The 24,753-nt window shown below is 38.6% G+C and overlaps 1 protein-coding gene across 1 annotated transcript in view; it reads left to right on the top strand.

Moving 5' to 3' along the window:
• LOC122469265 (synaptojanin 2 binding protein) overlaps positions 1–24,753 on the top strand; it is a 37,406-nt gene that overhangs the window by 6,736 nt on the left and 5,917 nt on the right. Inside the window, exons 2-3 of the mRNA XM_043556469.1 lie at positions 14,234–14,370; positions 24,118–24,213. Coding sequence (XP_043412404.1) covers positions 14,234–14,370; positions 24,118–24,213 — 233 coding nt within the window. The remainder of the gene's footprint in view (positions 1–14,233; positions 14,371–24,117; positions 24,214–24,753) is intronic.

Genomic DNA, 24,753 nt, shown 5'->3' with positions numbered 1-24,753 from the left:
TTGAAAGCAAGGAGGCAAATGGAGACATGATCCAGTGGAGACCTGGCATATACATTGGTTTAGTGTTTGAGCAAAAGCTTATCCTGGAATGAGAGACTAAAGGTGCCTACATAGGTATTTCAGAGAGAACTTAAGGAGCTGTCATTCAAGAAGAGGAGGCTATAAAATAACCAAAATGTTGATTTGGGGTTTCACTGGGAGACAGTCAACTGAAATGGAAACTGTGCCCTAAATTGTGAGCCAGGAGTACAGGCTTTTAAAGGTAAAAACCACAAGGTGACATAACTTGGTTTGAGACAATCATAACGGTGCTGGCAGAGTTTAAACTGGTTATCTAGTGCAGGATTGGCTGTTTAACTAACAGGTGTTACAGTATCTCTGTTTCAGTCCAAAGTGGAAGAATGTGTCCATTTGGGAAAAGTCAGAAAAGTTCGTTGTGTTCTGCAAATTGAAACAGGAGTGGTGCATGGGACCTACTCCAAGCTCCAGGCTCCGAGCTGTCAGTGCAGAGCCCAACATGGGGCTCAGAATCACAGAATCATGACCTGAGCTGAAGTCAGACACTCAACCAGCTGAGCCACCCAGGTGCCCCATGTGTTGAGTAGGACCTCCAGTACAATGCTAAATACTAGTGGAGAGAGTGGACATCCTTTCCTTGTACCTAGTTTTAGGGATGTTAGCTGTTTGTAGATGCTTTTAATCAGACTTGACATTTCCTTGTATTTTCAGTTTGCCAAGAATTTTTATCATGAAAAGGTGTTGAGTTTTGCCACCTGCTATTTCTGCATGTGCTGAAATAATCATGATTTTTTTCTTTATTAACTGGTGGATTTGTTCATTTGATTGACCAATGTAAAAACCACTTTACTTACATTCCTTAGGTAAACCCTACATTCTTCCTTTATATATTGCTGGATTCATTTTGCTAATATTTTCTTGAGGATTTTTGAGTCCACATACAGCATATTTTTCTGTAGTTATGTTATAACCTGTGTTTCATGTTTTGGTATCAAGATTACCTTGTCCTCATAAAGTGGATTGAGAAACATTTTGTGAAATTACTGAATGTATTGTGGAATTTTTTACATAAGGGAATTATTTCTTCCTTAAATGTTTGCTATAACATACTTAGGTAACACTTGAGGCCTGAAGTTGTCTCTGTGGGAATACTTTTTTATTATGAATTCAATATATTTAATACACTTGAAGATATTTTTTTTGAGAGAGAGAGGGTGCAAGTGAGCAATGGGCAGAGAGAGAGTCCCAGGAAGGGTGGGGGTGGGGGAGGGAGAAGTGGGGCAAAAGCTCACCCAGTGTGGGACTCGAACTCACCAACTGTAAGATCATGACCTGAACCAAAGTCAGATGCTTAATGACTGAGCCACCCAGGTGCCCCTTGAAGATATTTCTAATAGATGGGATATTCAGATATTCTGTTTCTTCTTGAGTCATTTTATCTAACATACCATAATTATTCACAATATTCCCTTATCCCTTTAATGTCTTTAGGATATGTATAGTGATAATCCATTTTGTATTCTGGAAATTGGTAATTTGTAAAATTACATTTTCTAGATTAGTCTTGCTAGCAGTTCATCAACTTTATTAATCCTTTCAAAGAACTTTCTTTTGGCTCTGTTAAATAAAAAAAATGTTTTTAATGTTTTATTTATATTAGAGACAGAGCATGAGTGGGGGAGGGGCAGAGAGATGGAGACAGAATCCCAAGCAGGCTCCAGGCTCCGGCTGCAAGCTGTCAGCACAGAGCCTGATGCAGGGCTCGAACCCACGAGCAGTGAGATCATGACCTGAGCCGAAGTCGGACTCTGATTGAGCTACCCAGGCTCCCCTCTGTTATTGAGTCTGCTTTTATTTTATTATTTTCTTCTTTTCTTCCTTTAGGTTTAACTTAGTGGGTTTTTGGGTTTTTTTTTAGCTTCTTAAGATAGAATTTAAGGTCATTGATTTTATACCTTTTAATTATTTCTTTTCTATTGTGAGCATGTAAAGCCGTAAATTTCTCTCTAAATGTTGTTTTAGCTCCATCCCACAATTTTTAATATATGGTGATATCATTGTCATTCAGTTAAAATGTTTTCTGTTTTCCTTTATAGTTTCTTTTTTTTTTTTAATTTTTTTTTCAACGTTTATTTATTTTTGGGACAGAGAGAGACAGAGCATGAACGGGGGAGGGGCAGAGAGAGAGGGAGACACAGAATCGGAAACAGGCTCCAGGCTCTGAGCCATCAGTCCAGAGCCCGACGCGGGGCTCGAACTCACGGACCGCGAGATCGTGACCTGGCTGAAGTCGGACGCCTAACCGACTGTGCCACCCAGGCACCCCTATAGTTTCATTTTTAACTCATAGGTTGTTTTCCAAACATTGAGGGATTTTTTTCAATATCTTATTGTTATGGACTGAATGTTTGTCCCCATGTGCCCACCCCCCTGGGAAATTCAGATGTTGAGTTGAAACCTTAACCCTCAATATGACTGTATTTGGAGATAAGGTCTTTACAGAAGTAATTAAAGTTAAATGAAGTTAAGGATGGAGCCTTGATCCTATAGAATCAGTGTCCTTATAGAGACCCAGAGAGTGCACGCTTGTGCATGTGCGCACAATCTCTCTCTCAGAACTCACGAAGAAGTCATGTGAGCACACAATGAGATGGTGGCCACTTACACGTCAAGAGAAGAGGCCTCAGCATGAAATTTGTCTTGCTGGTACTTTGACATTGGACTTGCCAAGCCTCCAGAACAGAATTTCAGCCATACGGTCTGTAGTATTTTGTTTTGGCAGTCCAAGAAAACTAATACAATTATTTTTGCTGATTTCTTTTTTTTTTTTTAATTTTTTAACGTTTATTTTCGAGAGAGAGAGAGAGAGAGAAAGAGAGCAAGTGGGGGAGGGGCAGAGAGAGAGAGGGAGACATAGAATCTGAAGCAGGCTCCAGGCACTGAGCTGTCGGCTCAGAGCCCGATGTGGAGGTTGAACCCATGAACGGAGATCATGACCTGAGCTGAAGTTAGATGTTTAACCGACTGAGCCACCCAGGTGCCCCAATTTTGCTGATTTCTAATTTAAGTCTGTTTTTTGAAATTTATTGAGATTTACTTATGGAGCAGCCTTTGGTCAATCTTTGTGAACATTACCTGTGCATTAGAAAGGAATGTTTATTCCATAGTTGTTGTGTGTGCTGTTCTGTAAAGATAAATTACATGAATTTGGTTCTTAGTTTTGCTCAAGTGTTCTGTATTTTTACTGATTTTTTTTTTTGTTCTACCAGTTGCTAAGAAGTGTTGAAATCTGCAACTGTCGTTTTTTATTTGCCTTTTTCTCATTTCAGTTTTTGCTCCATTAATATTTAAGTTCTCTTATCTGGTGTGTTCATATTTAATGTTTTAACCTTTATTTTATTTTAGAGAGGGAGATAGAGCATGAGTGGGGGAGGAACAGAGGGAGAGAGAGAGAATCTTAAGGAGGCTCCATGCTCAGCACAGAGCCTGACACCGGGCTCTGTTCCATGACCCTGAGATCATGACCAGAGCCAAAATCAAGAGTTGGATGCTCCGCTGACTGTGAGCCACCAAGGCACCCAGGTCATATTTTGTGTTTTAATGGCATCTTGGTGAATGGACTTTTTTCATTAGGAAAGGTCCTTTTTTATTCTCTGTAATATTCTTTATTCTGAAGTCTACTTTTTATAATATTCATAGGGCCAGTTCACCTGCGTAGTGTGTGTCCATCCCTTTCCTTTTCACTAGTGTTTATCCATGTATTTATGATTTCTGGTGGTATTCATTCCTGCGTATAGATCCAGTTTCTGTTCAGTATTATTCCTCTTTTGTCTGAAGGATTTCCTTTAACATTTATCATAGTGCAGATCTGCTTGTGACAAATTCTCCCTGCTTTTGTTTTTCTGAAAAAAAATATTTATTTTGCCTTTCTTTTGAAGGCTGTATTCACTGGACATGAAATTCTAAATTATATTTTTATTTTAGAATTTTATTTATTTAAAAAATATTTTTAATGTTTATTTATTTTTGAGAGAGAGAGACAGAGCGTGAGCAGGGGAGGGGCAGAGAGGGAGACACAGAACCTGAAGCAGGCTCTAGGCTCCCGACTTGTCAGCACAGAGCCCGACACGGGGCTCAAACTCAGGAAGCGCAAGATCATGACCTGAGCTGAAGTTGGACACTTAACTGACTGAGCCACCCAGGCACCCACCGCTCTTTCAGCATTTTAAAGATGATGTTGCATTGACTTAAGGTTTGTATAGTTTCTGAGGAGAAGTCTGGTGTCATTCTCATCTTTGCTCCTTAGCATATACTTGTCCTTTTCCCCTGTGACTGCTTTCAAGATTCTCTTTATATCTGGTGTTGAGCAGTGTGGTTATGATATACTTTGCTGTTTGTTTTTTTTTCTTTTCTGTTTATTCTGATTGGAGTTTGTTGAGCTTCTTGGATCTGCTTGTGTATATTTTTCACAAATTTGAGTCAGTAGATTCTTCAAACGTTTTTTGTTTCCCTTTTCCTCTCCTTCTGGAACTCCAGTTACATATCGCTTTTATCCTGCATGTTACTGTGGGTCCCTTCTATGTCTTCAGGCTCATTGATCTTTTGTCTTGTGGTATCACATTGGTTGTTAATCACATCTAGTGTGTTTTTCCTTTCAGATATTGTAGTTTTCAAAATCTGTGAGTTTTCTTTTTTTTTTTTTCTTTCAACTTTCATTTTCATATATACATCAGTGGAACAAAATAGCCCAGAAATAAACCCATGCATGTATAGTCAATTAATTTGTAACAAAGAGACTAAGAATATATAATAGGGAAAAGATAGTCTCTTCAAAAATGGTGTTGGAAAAACTGGACAGGACGCAAAAGACATGCAAACATGCACAAGGATGAAACTGAACCACTCCCTTATACCATATACAAAAATCAACTCAAAATGGATTAAAGACTTGAAAAAAAATCTTCCATTTTTTCATTATGTTTAACTTCCTTTAATTATTTCCACATAGTTACAATAACCTTTTAAACATCCTTGTCTGCCTGTTTCATCCTTTATTGTTTCTGGTTTTGTTTCTCATGATTGATTTTTCTCTTGATTATGGGTCGTGTTTTCTTCTTAGCATGTTAATTTTTAGATTCTGGATATTGTGACTATTACGTTGTTGCCTGTCTGCATTTTGTTTTATTACATGAACATTGTTAATGTTACAGTGCTGAACTTTGTGTTAGCAGGCAGTTAAGTAACTTGTAGATCAGTTTGACCTCCTGAAGGCCTGTTTGTAACCTTTTCTAGGATGATTCTAAAGTCGTATTTACTTCAGGGATAGTTCAACTCTACAAATGAGTTATGTTCTAAGTGAGTATCCACAGAATTTTCAAGTGAATCACGGAGGATTTCCATTCTGGCTGGACAGAACTTGAAAATCTCCCTGCCCTTTTTGAACTCTGAGAATTATCCAGCATACAACTTCCTAGTTTTTGTTTGTCCAGTCTTCTGGAGTTTGACTCAGCATCTGCTTGGGCTAGTACTTTGTAAAGACTCATGAAGATACCTGGATCTCTTTTTTTTTCTGCCTCCCTTCCTCCTTTCCAGAACTTTGCCCTGCAGCTTCCAGCGACCTCACCCTCTCCAGACCATAATCCCCATTTCATCAACTCAGTTGATTGATTTTGATAGAGAGTCCAGAAATAAACTTGGTTCCGCTTGGGTCCTGCTCCCTGTGGTTGTGATCAGAAATTGCATTCACGTAGGTCGCTAGGGTGATTATAGAGCTACATTGTTTTAATTTAGGAACATATTAAGAGGAATATAGGCCATGACAAAATGGGATTTATTCCATGAATGCAAAGATGATTCAATAAAAGAAAAACCCTTCAAAGTAATACAACATATTAATAGAATGAAGGAAAAAACCCACATGATCATCTCAGCAGATACAGAAAAAGCATTTAAGGATATTCAACACTTTTCCATGTTAAAAGCAAACTAGGAATTGAAGGAAACTTCCTCAGCATGATGATGGCAATGTATGAAGAATCCACAGCTGACAACATACTCACTTATGTAAGCATGAAAGCTAAGATTAAGAACAAAGACAAGGATGTGTGCTTTCACCACTTTTGTTCAATATGGTATTAAAAGTCCTAACCAGAATGGCTAGACAAGAAAAAGAAAGAAAAGGCATACAAATTGGAAAGAAAGAAGTAAAATTGTCTCTAGTCACAGATGAAATGATCTTACATGTAGTAAACTCTAAATGTTCTACAAACAAACAATACCTGTTAGGGTTTATAACAAATTCAGTAAAGTTGCAGGATACACACTCAACACACAAAATCAGTTTAGTTTCTATACATTAACAATGAACAATCTGCAAAGGAAATTAAGTAAATAATTCCATTTACAGTAGCATCAAAAAGAATAAAACACTTGTGAGTTTAACCAAGGGGGCAATAATTTGTACATTGAAAACTACAAATTTTGGCTGAAAAAAAATGAAGACATGAATAAGTAGAAATACATTCCACATTCATGGACTGGAAGACTTAATATGGTTAAGATGACAGACAATACTATCAAAGCATTCTGTATAGTAATGCAATCTTTGTCAAAATCTAATCAGCCTTTTTGTAGAAATAGAAAACCACACTCTACAATTCATATGAAATGTCAAAGGACCCCTAATAGCCAGAGCAATCTTGAAAAGAAAAAGTGAAGTTGGGGAACTCAAAACTTCCTGATTTCAAGCCTTACTACAAAGCTACAGTGTTCCAAATAGTGTGGCCCTGACATAAGGACAGATATATAGAGCACTGGCATAAAACAGGGGGGCCAGAAACAAACCCTCTCCTATACGGTTAAATGATTTTGGAAAGGGTGCCAGGACCATTCGTTGTGTGGAAGGACAGTTTCCAATAAATGGTGTTGGGAAAACTGCATCTGCAAATGCAAAGCACTGAAGTTGGATTCTTGCCTTACATCTCAGTGCATAACAAAAATTAAAAGTGCATCAGATACCGAAATGTAAGAGCTAACTCTGTCCATTGATTGATGAGTGGATAAAGAAGGTTTGGAATATATGTTACACAATAGAGTATTACTCAGCCATAAAAAAAGAATGGAATCTTGCCATTTACAACATGGATGGAGCTGGAGACTATTATGCTAAGTGAAATAAGTCAGAGAAAGACAAATACATGATTTCACTCCTATGTGAAATTTAAGAAACAGAACAAATGGGCAAAGGGAAAAGAGAGAGAGGCAAACCAAGAAGCAGACTCTTAACTATACAGAACAAACTGAGGGTTACCATAAAGGAGGTGGGCCAGGGGATGGGTTAAGTAGGTGATGGGGATTAAGAAGTACATTTGTTGTGATGAGCACTGGGTATTGTATGGAAGTGTTGAACAACTATACTGCACACCTGAAACTAATATTACACTGTATGTTTACTAACAGGAATTTAAATAAAAACTTATAAATAAGTAAAGCAAGTGAGCAGACTATCTGTCCCCCTACACCCTTCTCCCCCCCCCCCCCCCCCCCAAAGCGAATACTATAAAACTCTTAAAAGAAAAGATAGGGAAAGTATTTACATTTTTGAGTTTGGTGATTTTTTTTTTTTTTTTTTTTTTTGGCTATGACACAAAACGTACAGGCAGCGAAAAAAATAATTGGGTTTTGCCAAAATTAAAAATTTTGTGCATCAAAAGACACAGAGTTAGAGATAACACAGAATGAGAGAAGATATTTGCAAGTCATATATCTGATAATGGATTAATATCCAGTATATAAAGAACTCTTATAACTCAACAACAACAAAACCAATTCAGAATAAGCAAAGGACTTGAAAGATATTTCTCCAGAGAAGATATGCATATGGGCCAATAAACTCATGAAAAGATATTCAACATCACAGCCTTAGGAAAGTGCAAATCAAAATCACAATGATATACCACTTCACATCCACTAGAATGACTATTATCTAAAAGACAAGTAAAAATAAGTATTGGCAAGGATATGGAGAAATTTGAACCCTGCGCATTGCTTGTTGGAATCTTAAATGATGTACCCACTGTGGGAAACATTTGAGCAGTTCCTCAAATTGTTAAAAAATTGCTATGTGATCCAGCAATTCAGTTCCTAGATAATTGCCCAAAGGAATTGAAAGCAGGGACTCAAATAGATACTTGTACACCAATGTTCATAGCATTATTCACAGTAGCCAAAATGTGGAAATAACCAAATGTCCCCTGAGAGATGAGTAGATACACAAAATATGGTATGTACACACAATGGAATATTATTCAGCCTTTAAAAAGAATGAAATTCTGATACATGTTACAACATGGATGAACCTGGAAGATACTATGCTAAATGAAAAAGAAGCAAGTCGCAAAAGAACAAATATTGTATGATTCCACTTACATGAGGTATACAGAATATGCAAACTCCTAGAGACCTAAAGTATAATAGAGGTTACCAAGGTGAAGGGGAGGAATTACTGTTTAATGGGTACAGAATTTTTGTTTGGTATGATGAGAAAGTTCTGGATATGGATAGTGGTGATGGTTGCACAACATTGTGCATGTACTTAATGCCATTTAATTATACATTCAAAAATGGCTAGTGGTAGGTCGCGTGGGTGGCTCAGTTGGTTAAGTGTCGGACTTCGTCTCAGTTTATGATCTCATGGTTTGTGAGTTCAAGCCATGCATTGGGCTTTGTGCTGAAGCTTACAGCCTGGAGCCTGCTTCAGATTCTGTGTCTCCCTGTCTCTGCCCCTCCCCCAGTCGTGCTGTGTCTTTCTCTCAAAAATAAATAAACATTAAAAAAATTTTTTAGGGGTGCCTGGGTGGCTCAGCCAGTTAAGTGTCCGACTTTGGCTAAGGTCATGATCTTGCAGTTTGTGGGCTCAAGCCCCGCATCAGGCTCTGTGCTGACAGCTCAGAGCCTGGAGCCTGCTTCAGATTCTGTCTCCCTCTCTCTCTGCCCCTCCCCTGTTCACACTCTGTCTCTCTCAAATATAAATAAACATTAAAATATTATTTTAAAAAAATTTTTTAATGGCTAGAGGCACTGGGTGGCTCAGTTGGTTAAGCATCCATTCAATTTCAGCTCAGGTTGTGATTTCATGGTTTGTGAGTTCGAACCCTGGGTCCGGCTCTGTGCTCACAGTGGGGAGCCTGCTTGGGATTCTGTCTCTCTGCTTCTTTCTCTCTCTCTCTTCCTCTCAAAAACAAATAAACATTTTTAAAAAGTGGCTAAAAAGTTAAATTTTATGTTACATATATTTTACCACTAAACAAACAGTGAGTTTGATTGACATCTAGGGAAAATTAGTGAGATTATCTTGGGATAAAAAAAAAAAAACCTGCATGCTGATAGTGAGGGAAATAAGGGTGTTTTGTTAATCTGGTATTCCTAATTCAAGAAGTGGCTACCATCATTGGTGTTAATGGACTGTTTTGTTTCATTTTCATTATGTCCAGAATTATTATTTCTAGAGCAATATGGTTAAACATTGTTTTTTACCTTATAACTTACAAATTTTAAAGACAAGAATCTAAAATAAATGAAGGGCTTTTCTTTCTTTGGCCTGAAAGTAAGCACTAGGGACCGTGATTCAAGTGACAGAACTCCAGAATGACCAGTTCTTCCTCTGGAATATATTACTGTTGGGAACTGTTCTACAAGCATTATTCCAACATTGCTTGTCCGGCCAGCTCAAAGGCAAGTTGCCTCCCAAGATAGCCAGCCTTGCTGAGCAGATTTTTTTTCCTAAAGCAGTTGTTTCTATTTTCTACAACAATAGAGTATGGCAAAATGATTTAAAACTCACACTTTGGAATCAAACATCCAGATTAACCTTTTGTAAAATTACTTAATCTCTTCATGCCTCATCTTCAAATTCATCTATAAAATGTAATAATCACTTCACCTGTTTGTTGAGAAGATTAAATGAGATAATGTATGCAAAGTGCATAGCATGGTAGCTGGTACATATTAAATGCTCCGTAAATATTATCTGTTGCTTCTACTATTACTGCTCTTATACATAAATGAGCCCAAGGTCCAGACTTGGAGACAGGTTGGGGGGTGTCCACAAGAAGGCATTTCTTGTTTGACTTTGCAAAGCTCCTATACAAGACGTACTTTCTTTCTCTCCTAGTGCGACGGTGGTGTAATTCTTATGCCATCTTTACTTTCTTGCATTTAGAGTTCTTTTCCAAATTAGAGACCAAGCAGTGCATTTTAATCTTATCACGTTTAAAAAAAATTATTGGCACATTATAACCCGAGTTCACTATGTAATACTTCTTCATTCACTCACTTTTTAAAAAGCCATTGAGTCCTAGTCTTTTTCTTTTTTCCTCTCCCTCAGCCCCTTTTGGATCATAGATGCTGAGAGCTGAATTAATTGTATCCTTTAGGTCCATAAAACATTGTCATCATCAGTAAATGCAAGGTCCCCCTCTGGTTTGATTTTTGTCCTTTATCCCTAAACTTCATCTTGTACCCTTTCCCCCATAGGTACCCATTCTAATGTGTCTTTACATGTCTTTAACAATACATGTACTTTTGTCTTTTGTGTTTTTTAAAAAATATTTATTTATTTTGAGAGAGAGAGAGAGAGAAGGAAAGAGAGAATCCCAAGAAGGCTTTGCATTGTCAGGGCAGAGTCCGACTTGAGGCTCAATCTCATGAACCGTGAAATCATGACCTGAGCTGAAATCGAGAGTCAGATGCTTAACCAACTGAGCCACCCAGGTGCCCCTATACATACATACATTTTTGTAAGTAGGTAATACTGTTTTGTGTGCATGGGTTTCTAATTTATAAGAAGATATTGGGCTATTAATAACCAACATTACATTTTAAAACCCTGTTACCTTAGATATGATTACTTAGTGCTTCTGACTTTTAACTATATTTTAGTTATCAGTTCCCTAAAGTATAGACATCTAAATTACCATCAGTTTTACCCTACCACAAAACATGCTGCAGTTAACATTTTTACATTATCCTTTATAGATAGGATGATCACAGTGGTCCAAAATGAGATGCTTTTTAAGTTGAAGGGGACTATTTTAATTATAACAGGTATTCATCAAGACTCCCAGACAAACTAGGATCGGTGGTCTACCCTATTTATGGAAGATTTTCCTGAGACACAGTTGGTAATCAGCAGATACATACTGGGAGAGCCCTTCTCCTCCTGGTTGTTTCTAGCTGACATCTGTTGCAATTGATTGGTACGTGTGCTGGACTGACTGTTGTGTATTTTAAATACCACCCTTGCTAGAAACTCTTCATGATGGGGATGTCTGGGTCACCATAGATATACTTAATTTCAATAAGTTTGAGTTCCAAACCAGTCTTGTTCTAATAGTTGGATGGACTTTTTATCTGTCTTCTTATATTTTAGGACTTTCCACATTTGTACTGTGTCTTTTTTAATCTTTTTTCCATCAAACTGTCCAGTTTGGGCTGTAGCAGGCACCACTGTTTATTGACAACTGCTCTTACAGTAACTACTTTGTAGATTATGAAGGATTTTTTCAGATTTGATGTTATTAGACCCTAGCATTTACCTTTTGAGGTAGAGAGGGCAGAACTTGTAATCCTTAACGTTACAGAAAAGGAAACCGAGGATTAGAGGTACACTGACTTAGTAAGTCCACACATGTGGTAAGTTATGGAGTTGAATTTATGACCAGGTGTTCTGCCTCTGATTAGCCTCTGCACAATCTAAAAGGGACAGGCAAGAGGGTAAATTTCTGTTTGTGGTTAAAGCAGGGACTATCCAGTTTAGCTTTATGTCTTCCTCAGAACATAACACAGTGCCTGACGCATAGTAAATGATCGGGAATTTTTAATGAACAGATGACTTGGGGATTAATGTAGGGCCCAGGTTTGAATTGGTAGTACTGCTGCCCAGTGCTTTGGTGACTCCCATTTTATTTCAGCAATGCTTCGAATTATGGGTGAGTTCAGTTCTCTAAATGCTCTTAATGAGGAAAGAGACTTCCTGCCAGCCTCAGAGTTTTCATGTTAAATGGCGTAGTGCATTTACAACTGACATAGCGATCGCTTATAAACATGCCATTGAAGCGTGACTTCTGGGTGAGAGTAGACTGTACTTATGTGTTCATAGAAAATTTCGATTAGATTTCTCCCACTCTCCTTTTTTTAGGCACTCTTCTGTAGCTTTGAATAACAGTAGCAAATTCCTTCCTCTTTCTAACAGTTATATTGCATTAGGCTGCTTAACACATGCTTCCTATTCCCCAAATCCCCAGTCATCTATAGTGTTTAGTAAAGATGTTAGATTTGAAAGATTTGCTCCAAATAGTTTGTGCTAGTATTGTGAGAGGCTGGTTGTCCTCAGCCACCTTGCTCAAACCACAGTTTTGAAGTGGTTTCAAAGCCTTCAACAATCAGGCTTCACCTACCTTTCTGTCTTCTCTCATAACTACCCACCATCCCCTTTCTCATAGTTATAACTACCCACCATCCCCTTTCCAGTACCTCCCACCCACTATGAAACAAATTAAGAGTGTTCTAAGAAAACCCATTTAATAACTTAAGTTTTCATACCCTACCCTTCAAGGAAGTTGAAATAGTCATCTTCTAGAAGTAGCTTTCTATCATGTATCTTAAATCCTTTTCATTCTCTACCTGCAGAGACTCTGTGCACAAGGTATGCTATGTAAATGAGATGTTTCCTGCTGCTTCTCTCCTTTTGGCCATGTGTTTCTTTCACTCACAGATTGATTTGCTAGTACTTGTGTTAACACTGTGAGCTTTACATGGAAGCTTTCATCCTATCAATGGGGAGAATTTTTAAGAAAGCCCACGTATGTCTCCTTAAGTATCTTTTCTGTTGAAACCAATAGTAAGCTAGTGATTACGGCCATTCCTTCTAATCGTGCCACCAGACTTTTGTTTTTTCATTGTTTCCAAACCCTTTTCTCTTTTTGCTGTGGCTATGAATTCTACAGTATCTGACATAAAGAAAACCCCAGGAGGTTCTTTCCTTTTCTTTTATATTCTTTCTTTTCCTTTTCTTTCCTTTATAAAAGTGGTTTTTGTAAAGTGAAATTCTTCCAACAGCTGAGTGGTGGGTCCATGGAAATGATACTTTGGTGGTCAGATGAGACCTACTCTCTTAACTGATTTTTAAGAGTACGGTAACACTGTTATTATCTGTAGGCACCATGTTGTACCTCAGATCTCTAGAACTTACTCATCTTGCATAACTGAAATTTTATACCTATTTAAATGACTCACAGAAGCAAAGAATCGAAGGGTAGTTGCCAGGGGTGAGGGTGAGGGGCAAGATGGAGAGTTGCTAATCAGTGGGTAGTCCGTTCTCTACAGTGGATAAAACTTGGCAAACTACTTGAATATGTAGTTGTTTGCACTGAAAGTAGAAAAGGAAACAAGAGTGAATTTGGTGATTTGGTCCCATCATGAAGCTTCAGTTACCTCCCTAGTTCCCTTCATGCTAAGTAGAAGAAAAAATGAAACTCCTAAGACCATTTCCTCCAAAACACCTCCATACACAAATTGTCCTCAAGGTTGGGAGAAGAGAAGTATGAAGGGGAAGGTTTGGTTAGGAATCTCTCCTCCACTAAATTGAAAATAGTTCAGGGGCACCTGGCTGGCTCAGTCAGAACAACATGCACAATGCTTTATCTCTGGGTTGTGAGTTCAGGCCCCACTTTGTGTGTAGAGATTACTTAAATAAGTATTAAAAAAGCTCATTTGCTAATTAGTTAAATGCATGGCTTCTTCTCATGAACACTGCTTACCCTGTTACATTAATATCGAGAAAGTCGAGAATTGGGTCCTCTGAAAGCCACCAGCAGAATCAAAATCAGATGTGAACAGAAGCACATCTTACGAGAATCACCATTATTCTTTAACTGAGTTTAGTATAGATTTTTATTTTCATACTCAACAAACTATGTTGATTACCCTGTTTGTATTTTTAGTCTAGCTTGGTCTAAGTGGGCAACTCTGGGTACTGTTGACCTCTGTTGATGATACTTTTCATTGACCTTGCCTGGGTCTATTGACTAGTTACGTCACAGTTGACTCGCCAGCCTCCCCTCCCCAGTAGGCCTTTCCTCTTTCTTTTTCCTCTTCTTCTCTAATCCCTTTCTTCTTCGCTACTCTCTCCTTCACAACTCCTCCATGATTTTCTCAGGGCTGGGCTTCAACATCGTCGGTGGGACAGATCAGCAGTATGTCTCCAACGACAGTGGCATCTACGTCAGCCGCATCAAAGAGAATGGGGCTGCGGCCCTGGATGGGCGGCTCCAGGAGGGTGATAAGATCCTCTCGGTGAGAACTGGCTTCGGCCTCCTTCGCTGTTCCTTGCTCCCTAGACCCCAGTTCTTACCCTTGGCCCCTTCTTTGGGAAGATTTCTGCCTGCCTTTTTGGATCTGGAAATTTCTGGATTCTAGAATTCTGTGGGAGGGACCTTGATCAATCACCTTTTCCAGCCCTGCCATGGAGCAAGGAGGATAATACCTCACTTGATAGCAAGGCCTGTAAGTCCAGAATATGAAGCTACTTACCCAAATTGAAAAAACAGGGAACAGGGAGGGTGAGGGACCGATATGGGGGAAAAGGACTTAAAACCCACAATTGTTGTCTTTCTTCAGTTATACGTTATCACCTCCCTTTTGTTAATTGAAACACTAATGTGTGTCTTCCTTTACTCCAAAGAGACAAAAAAGGAAGGTAGGAATTAAAGTGTCCTTTTTAGACTCAGATCCTTTCTCACCTGTTATTAAGAATTGGAAATTGGAATGCATTCTCATTTGGATATGTGTCCACTGTGCTCCCATTTCACTCTGCTATGTATTTTGTAATAAGACACTACATGGTAAGCATTAGGTTTTTGTTTTTGTTTTTTTAATGTTCTAGAAGTTCCTCAAGGGCAGGGACTGGATCTTTTTAAATTTTTTGTATCCTTGCACAATGTTCAATATATATTTAACAGATGAACAGGTTGAGAAATCCAGGCAAGCCCAGAAAGGTTGGCTGATCCAAAATATAAATACAGTGTCATGGATGGTAACATCCTATTTTCGTCCTTCTCACCAACTGTTTTGCCTCTTTTCAGTCCATTGAGCTGCTAGATCCTGTTTATTAATTTGAGAGGTACAGTGATAAATACCTTTATCCCAAAACGATCCTGAGAAGCTTACAAGCAGATTATTTCCTATGGCTCCCTGGAGAAAGATATCCTAAAAACATGAAATCAGCTTGAATGGTACATTAAGGAAAATTTGAGAGTGAGTTGTTAAAGGTATAGCATGTAGTTAGAAACTGTGCATTTTAAAGTGCCATTTACCACATTGTCTCCAGGAAACTGGGGCCTGGGTTACATTTGAAAAGTATAGGGGTTAAGAGAACAACCATGTTATTCAAAAAAGTTTGGTAAAAGATAGATTATTGAAGAATGAGAATGGTTAGTTTTTGAGCACCATATGCTGAGCAATATGCTGAGAACTTTAAATTTGTTTAATATTGTGGTAATCCTACGAGGTGGATACGTTTATTATGACTATTTTGCAGCTAAAGAAGCTGAGTTCTTAGTGAAGTCAAGCCGCTCGCCCAAGGTCACACAGCTAGTAGGTGGCAGAGGGCTAAAACTGGTCTGTCTGAATTTGGAGCCTTTACTCTTAATCAGTATACTGTATTGCTTCCTAAGAGGTAAATGAGGAGCTCAGACTAGTTCTCCTAAACAGAAAGTTGCATGTGAATTAATAGATTTTATGTATGGTTTCATATAAAAACTGAATATAAGGGATAGAATTAGGGGAAAAAAGGACATAAAGCTCACTATGAGAGAATTTATTAGACATAAGCTGAGATGAGGGGCCTTACTTATGTGGGTCATTGCCTCACGGAGAAAAGAAATTACTGGAAGGTCCGCTCGAGTTTTTTAAAAGGGTATGGTAGGAGATAAATGTCCATGAAAAGAAAAAGTAGATGTCGAAAAAAACTCAACTCGCTTCTTTTTAAAATTCATAGCAAGGAGGATTTTACTTTATCAAAGTAAAAGAAATATGAGAAATATTACAAAGATCTATAAAAGATATTAAGTATTAAACAAATATCTGTAAGACACATAACAAAGAATGATTCAAGTTTATGTTTTGGCCAGTTAAGACATGGCAAAGAAAAGAGGGAGGAAATGCCCAGCAAAGAAAAGGCAAAATTTTAAGACAGATATGGAGAGAAATAAAGGAAAGCTGAGAAAGAGAAAAAGCATGTACAGGAGGACAAGGCCAGTATATTCTCTCCATTCTTTTTTCTTTTTTTAAATTTCTTTATGTTAATTTTTGAGAGAAAGGGAGACAGAACGTGAGCGGGAGAGGGGCAGAGAGAGGGAGACATAGACTCCGAAGCAGGCTCCAGGCTCTGAGCTGTCAGCATAGAGCCTGACACAGGGCTTGATCTCACGAACTCATGACCTGAGCTGAAGTTGGACACTTAGCCGACTGAGCCACCCAGGCACCCTTCTCTGTTCTTTCTGGGGCTATCTTATTTGACTCCAGTTTCCCTTCCAGGAGTTTGCTCCAAAATTCTTCTTTCTAGACCCTGTTCCTTAAGAAATAAGCTTCTGTTGCCTCACCATCTTATCCCCTTTCTGTCCTTAGGTTAACTTGTTAGACATTAACCACTAAATGGTTATGTCTCCTCTGTAAACTCACTTTATCCCTTTGATGTACTTAAGTACCCGATTACTGGCTTTGGAGTCACTTCCTTAGCACATTCATTTTGGATAACTAATAGAAGTATCATTAAGGGATCTAGGTTTCCTGTGAATTATTATTGACAGTTCAGTCTTTCCATTTCTCCCCAGATTATGCCCATGTTTTTCAAGGAATATTAAATAATTGCATGACTTACCATGCAATTTAAGGCCCTATTGCATCTGACCACCATGAAACAAAAACATATTACCGATGGAATAGAGCTGAGGTTGACATGAGGGCTGGAGATGGAGATTCCTCACCAAAGTTTATTTTGTGCATGTGATAGTGAGGGTGATTTAATATTTGTATAGGTTACCAGGGAACCTGGGGAAATTTTATTTTTCTGAAAAAAATTAAACTGCCTAGGTTTATTTTCCTTGTGTGTCTGCCTCAATGAAGGGAGGTGGATGGATAGTCAAGAATAGTCAGTCCTTGGCCAACTCTACATTTTTATGAAGCTCAGGAGCTCAAGGTGATGTGGCTGAGTTTTGCATTGAATAAATGAATATTCCATTTTGACCAAACCCCTTGTATAACAAAATGGTACACACAGATTGGGCCACTAGTCAGCTCCATTTCTTGTTCTTGTCAAATATAATTCTTAATTTGGTGACTGAAAGAGTTCATTTCAGGATCTTGGCAAGAAATTAAAATATCCAGAGTATAATCAGAAGTCAATGCTTATTAAATTGAGTCCATTTCTTCTCTACATTTTATACATTTATATTGATATTATTCTATAGTTAGAGCTCTTGAGGCAATTCAAAAAATTTTTTCAGGCTATTCAAAATTGTTAATCATCAAAGAAAACTAAATTTAACTCAGTTTATTAATTTCCTAAGACAGAAAATAGGAAACTCCATTTTGAAGACTGCTAACAACTATAGTTAAAGGGAAAAAACATGTATGTTTCCCTATATGTTAACTAGAACACCACCATTACAGTTCTCCGAACATTCAGTCAGCAAAATTTTCTAGCATGTTGCAAATCTGCCATATCTCAAGTTCAATAAAACTATGCCATGAGTTAAGGAAGCTGAAGTAGCAAGTTTAGCAATGTTCTAGGTTTCTTGGTTGAGTAGCTTGGTACTAAAAGTGAGATCCACGGATCATCTGGCCATTACTTGCGATCTTATTAGAAATGCAGTCTCAGAAACCCTCCCAGACTTACTGGAATCAAAATCTTCATTATAACACGATCCCTGGGGTATGAATAAAAAATGTGAATAAATTTTGAGAGGCATTACTGTAGGCAAGTGTTATTGAAACGTTTCACATTATGACCTATATAGTAGGTAATACACATGCACATGCATACAGACATAATTGAAGCAAAGTTTAAGAAAATAATATCTCTTCTATATGTGATACATTCTGTTATGTTTTCTTCTAATTTCACTTTTTTAAAGTTAAATACTGCTCTTGACCCACTGGATTGACCTCACTATCTTCTGTGATGGGTCAATAGACTCATATTTGAAAATCACTACTTTGGTAAATGGAAAATCACTGATGAAATCTGTGTATGCACAGCATATGTATTAAATAGGGTAAGTAGGCTGGATGTAGAGACCACTAAAGTTTGTTTCAGTTAGTTTAGATTAGAATTAACTCAAACTCAGAATCACGTGGATGGCTTGTGAAAACATGGATTGCTTTTAACTTTTAAGATCCCAAGTGAATGCTAATGCTGCTGGTTCTGGGATCACGTATCGAGAACCTCCATTTATTAGTATGGGTGGTGACAAAGAGTGAGCTCCACATACATTTAGGGGTAAAATCTACGGAACTTGGTGGTTAGTCAGTATGAGGTAGAATCTAAAAATGCTTAGAGGAGGCAAATTTTGGAAAGCCAGTTTGGCTTTGGATTAGAGGTGGCCTTGTCATGAGACAAAGAATCATAATTTGTTTTATGGGGTTGTTTTACTTTGAGGATAAGAAATGGTTTAAAAAAGAAATTCCCTTGGAATGTCTAAAAGCCTCTTGTTTGGGTTTTGTTTTTTGTTTTTTGGGTTTTTTTAGTTTATTTATTTATTTTGAGAGAGGCAGAGAGAGTACAAGCAGAGGAGGGGTGGAGAGAGGAGAATCCTAAGCAGGCTCCATATGCAGTCAGTGCACAGAGTGGGCCTCGAAACCAGGAAACCATGAGACCATGACCTGAGCCAAAATCAAGAGTCAGACGCTTAACTGAGCCACCCAGGTGCGCCCGTGGGTTTTGTTTTGGTTTTTTAAGCAATTAGAGTAAGTGTCCTTTTATATTAGAATAGCTTTAGGCTTAACTAGGAGAGTTGAAAGGCATAATTGGTATAATTGGCATGTGCCCTGTCTAGCATCTTCTTTTGCCTGATATTACCAATGTCTTTCTTCCCCATTGGCAGAAGGAGGCTCAGGTGAGGACCAAGGTTACACACTGAGTCACTGGCAGATAAAGCTGCTGTCAGAGTCCAGGCCTTTCAGCATTGTATAATACTGATAATAGGTCAGTCGGGCTCTTACAGGGTGCAGTCTATGAGCAAACCTCAGGAGATCACGTAACATTTATTCTACTCAAGTGTTGTTCAAAGTACTCTTTAGATATAACAGGAGTTATAATGATGAGTTTTGCAATACAGCCTTTCCAAGTTATTTACAGTACAATGTAAAGTGATGTAATATAGGACAGAGTTCGCTTTGAGCTTTAAGATCACTAAATGGTATGGAGATACAGAAAAGTAAATCACTCACACTAGAATTCTTTAGAAAGGTCTTGTCAATGCAGTGGCACTTGACTAAATTTTAGCTTCTTAAATTTTAATGCTGCTTCAATATATGCACATGAATGAAAATATATAAACAACTTATATTTTATACAACTAAAATTTTAAATGTATAACATTTGAAACAAATGAAACTGTAAAACCAGTAAAAATTCAGTGAACAACATCAATATGATGGATAGTGATATGTTCCTGAAATCAAATCCTTACTTACAATGTAAACTTCTATGGTTTCGTGTTGTTGTTTTTTTATTTTTGAGAGAGCAGGAGTGGGGGAGGGGCAGAGAAAGAGAGAGAGGGAGACACAGAATCCAAAGCAGGCTCCAGACTCTGAGCTGTCAGCACAGAGCCCAAAGCGGGGCTCGAACCCACGAACCTGCGAGATCATGACCTGAGCCGAAGTGGGCTGCTTAACCAACTGAGCCATCCAGGCACCCGTATGGTTTTGCATTTTAAAGTGAAGGTTTTGCGGCCAGGCTATTTGAGTCCTGGCTTTGCTGCTTCCATTCTTTATGCCTGTGGACAAGCTGCATAGCCTTTCAAGTTTTTCATCTATAACATGGGGGGTTCCTAACTCATGGGATCATCGCGAAGACTAAATAGGTTAGTACCTGTAAAATGAAGAGACCTCTCCAGACATGATGATAAATATGGAGTGATTCCTAGCAATTAGTATTGGCTGTGATTGCAAAGATGACTTTGACCTCAGTACTCCTGCCATCGCATGTCATGTAGTGACTCAGTTCTCCCACTTGCATTCATGTCATTATGAAACTTGGCTCTCATACTGAGCTCTGGTATCTTTGGCATTTGTTGACATGACTGCTTCATTATTTGTCTCTAAGAGAAAACACTTATTTCCTTACAATGAAAAATACAGTTATCACATGGGGTAGATTAGGTACAGGAGCCTTCTCAGTATAATCAGCAGTCTCACACCTATTCTCTCCCCCAGGAATTAACTGGAAAGTTGAGTTGTTGAGAATTCATTGTGATGGTTCTAGGGCTCCTGAAGTTCTTTCCCTGTGGCATGGCTACCAAAAAAAAAAAAAAAAAAAAAAAAAAAAAAAAAAAAAAAAAACACTAATCAGAAGGTGGCTTTGTAGCATGAAATTAAAGTCCATCAACTAGAAAACTATATTCACTTCTACATTATAGATAGCAAGACTGATCTTGTTAGATACATAGAATTTTTAAAAAGGGAAGTGTATTCAGATGGTGGAAATAGCTAGGGCACAGGTATGAAGGTAAGAATATATGTTTTATGTCCTAGGGACAGTGAGTTATATGACTTAGAGCACAGTTATGAAAAGGAATCACGTGAGATTAAACTGGGAATGTGGGTTGGAGCCATTTCCTGGAGGACTTTGCATACCAGAATGAAAAATCAGTCATTCTCCCTGCCTCAGTTTTGTTTTTGTTTTTAAGCAGTAAAGTGGTATACATAGGATTGTACTTTAGGAGGATTGATCTGGAGACATAGTGTTTGAATAGGTTAGAGTGGGGGAGGGCCTAGAGGAAAATGAATCAGAGAGAAGGTGATCATGATAGTTCATCTGAAAGCATCCACAGCCTAAAGAGAGAGGCAATTCAAAGAAAATCATGTACGAGGAATTATACTATGTTAGGCTATAGGATTTGATAGTCTGTTGTATGTGAAGATTGACAAAGAGTGGAGTTTAAAAATATTATCAGAGTTTTAGTCTGAAGGAATGGTAGTAGCACGAAGAGGGAAGTTGGGATAGTCTGGTTTTGTGGGAAGTAAAAAAGGAGGCGTTGGATATATTGATTGGGATCTAACAGAATATTTGGGTTCAGGCACCCAACAAGAAACTGGCAAATCCAGAAGTAGGAATAAGGATAAACATTTGGGAGTTGTGTTGCAGATTACAGGTGAAATTGTGAAAGGTCATCATGGCAGAGAAGTTCAGAAGACAGAGGACTACTGACATGGAGGAATATTTACTCGCCTTAAAGAGGAAGGAAGGGAAGAGGCATCAGGAAAGGAATCATTCAAGAACTAGGAGAGCTACGTATGCATAAGCTGAGATTGGAGAGAACTGCAAAAGGGAGGAGGTCTGAAGACAGGAAGGGCTGTAGGATTTGGTAATGGGAAGTCACTGCTGAGCTGCAGGACAGCATATGCTTTCCTCCCACCTTATATTACGACAGTACCAGGGAATAAAGAGTGAATGGCTGCTGAAGAAGTGGAGGATAGTGCTTTCAAACGAAGTTTGCAATGAAAGGAAGAGGAGAAAAGATGGGAAGAGGGTGATAGTGGGTTCAAGAAATATTTATATTGTTTTCTGTGTAAATGAGGATAATTTTAGTTGAGAAGGAGCCAAGAGCAATAATAAAGGAATCAAGAGGAGCAAGGGACCACTTAAGTTCTGTAAGAAGGCTAGAAGGGATATGACCAAGAGCACTAGGGAATAGCTTAGCCTTGGTAAAGGAAACATCTAATTCAGAAAGAAGGGCAAAGCAGCAGTGGGAGGCTGTCATGAAACTTGGAACGAGGTGGAAAGAAAATGGAGAGTGTGTAGAAAGTTATCCATATTCTCAAGAAAGATAAGGCAAAGGAATCTGCAGAGAGAAGAGATGGGGTTGGAGTTGGGGTTTGATGGTAGGAATGGTCTGGAACAGCTGCCGCTGGGAATTCATTAGGGGTTTCACCAGGTTAGTAGAGAGGTCATGAGGATATAGCAAATGTCAGCCAGCATGGATCTGTGCTGGAAAGTGTGTGTGTGTATTTTTCCCCAGGAACATTAAACTTAGGACAAGGAAAGTAAATGCAGTGTGCTGTACAGGTCTGGAAAGATGGCAGAAGATCATAGGGGCTAGGGATTCGAATAGTTTACCAAGTCCTTTGTTGAAATAACAGCAAGAACTCCTAGATGGGTAAGGATGCAAGTAAAGCCTAAAAAGGTTAAAAGATTTTGATGAGGATAATGAGCACATTGAGTAGAGGAATATGAAGTGTGAAAGGAGTATAAATTGTGGTCCGGGAGTTTGAGATATTGGAGCTGAAGCATGACCATTGCTGAAGTCAAAGGCATACGCCAGTTGGTGGCTAAAGTGGAATAGAGCAGGAAACTGTTAATATGGAAAGGTAGACAGTCTGTAACACCAAAGTGTTGTTAGTTAGATTAATTCACCAAGGGCATTGGCAGGGGATTGTATGGAGAACCTCTTGGAGAAGGAAGATAGTAACAAGTTGAGAGGCTTGAATAAGTCAATGGCTTGAGCTTCAGCTGACAATAGTTGGTTAAGTGTCCAACTCTTAACCAACAGCAAGTGCTGTTATTTCAACAAAGCACTTGATTTCAGCTCAGGTCATGATCTCATGGTTAATGGGATCAAGGCTCACATCAGGCTCCTTGCTGACAGCAAGAACTCCTAGATGGGTAAGGATGCAGTAAAGCTTGGGATTCTTTCTCTCCCTCTCTGTCTCTCTGCCCCTCCCCTACTAGTGCTATCTCTCTGTCTCTCTCTCTCAAAATAAATGAACAAAAAAAGAATAGTCAAGGTGGAATAGAATAGTCAAGGTGGAAGAATAATAGCACAGAAGGAACAGTAAATTGCAAGAGCACTTTAACCTTCCAGTATTTAAAAACACTAGCCCTAGCTCCTATACCTACTATGACTTAGGGTAGAGTTTCTTCATTGTGAAGACAAGATAAAAACGGTGTCTACCTCATAGGATTATTGTGAGAAGTACATTACGTAGTATATGTGAAGCATACAGCACAGAACCTACCAAGTAAATACATTAAGCGTTCTTGGTGCTGTTGCTGTTGCAGACACCAACATGTACCAAAGATGTGTAAATCTTGCGTAGAGTGGGCTATGCTGTGTCACTGAGTACAGCATAGGATAGATGTCACTTGTGGACACTGTCACTCCTGACGCTAAAAAGTATTACTACCACCGGTCACCTCTCACCTCTAAATGGTAGGACTGACTTACACTGAAACATTTTTTAGGACTTTATATCATCAAAGAAATAGTGTAAAATTAGTAAATTGGAGAAGGATGGGAGTATTCATGGAATCAAGGGAAATTGTTCACAATTGAACAAGACCAATAAAATGGGCTAGTAGGTTTGTTTCGTAGAGTTACATTTGTGGAGTTTCATCAAGTTATATTTCTGGAGTTGACACTGGCAATGCCAAGGATTAGGAATATAAAGGATAGAGGATAACTCGGAAGACCATGTCGGCTGTAGGGAAGCAGGCTGATGCTCATGGAAGACACACAAATACTGTAACAGAAACCCAAGTGTCAAAATGAGACAGGCAGTAAGAGCTAAGGTGAAGGAGAGACTTTTTTTTTTTTTTTTAACCTTGGTGCTCTTCACATGGCCCATGGAACCTCAGTTCTAGGAAAACATAGCTTTAAAAATGACAAAAGTTACTCTGAGTTCTACGTAACATTCCCATTCTCCTAGCCCTTGGAATTTGCTCTGTAGTTTTTTAAATGTCCAGTCACATGAATGTAAATCTTTGACTTAGGAAAATTCACATTCTCCCTCTCTTACTACTTTTCTTGCTGTTTTTGACAGGTAAATGGCCAAGACCTAAAGAACTTGCTGCACCAGGATGCTGTAGACCTCTTTCGTAACGCAGGCTATGCTGTGTCCCTAAGAGTACAGCACAGGGTAGGTGTTATTTGCAGCCAGCGAGCTGGCACCAGGCTTTTGTGGGAATAAAGCCTCTTCGGTAGTGCGTTTGGCTTTTTTTCTCCCTCCCATTCTCACTTTTTTAAAGAGCTTCTCTGGCACAGGCAGGGGTCTGCAGGGACTTCTGCTTATCATGATAGGAAATTCAAACAGTATGCTTGCAGCCTAGGTCCTGGCTTCAAGGTGACGTGCCTTAAATATAAAGCGTGACAACAAAATTTAAATAAATGGGGAAAAATACAACCAGCATCAGTTTTATTTTTAGTAGGGAGGGAAGCCTATGTCTGCCCTTGAACATACTTATTAAGGAAACTCAAAGTGTAAACGAAAGATGGTGGATTTTTTGATACCCACTATGTGCTTTTCCCTATCACCACCATGAACCCCATTTCTTACCATCTTGATGACACTGTTGACCAAAGCTATAATGCTCAAAGGGGAACTCCAGGAAAAAAGAAATGGATTTCAGAGTTTCATCAAAGCAGCACCTGTCCCTGCATCCACGTCTTAGTTTCTAGT

The sequence above is a fragment of the Prionailurus bengalensis genome, chromosome B3, assembly GCF_016509475.1.
Source record: "Prionailurus bengalensis isolate Pbe53 chromosome B3, Fcat_Pben_1.1_paternal_pri, whole genome shotgun sequence".
Lineage (NCBI taxonomy): Eukaryota > Metazoa > Chordata > Mammalia > Carnivora > Felidae > Prionailurus > Prionailurus bengalensis.
The sequence above is the reverse complement of the archived record's forward strand: the minus strand, read 5'-3'. Positions and strand labels throughout refer to the sequence as shown.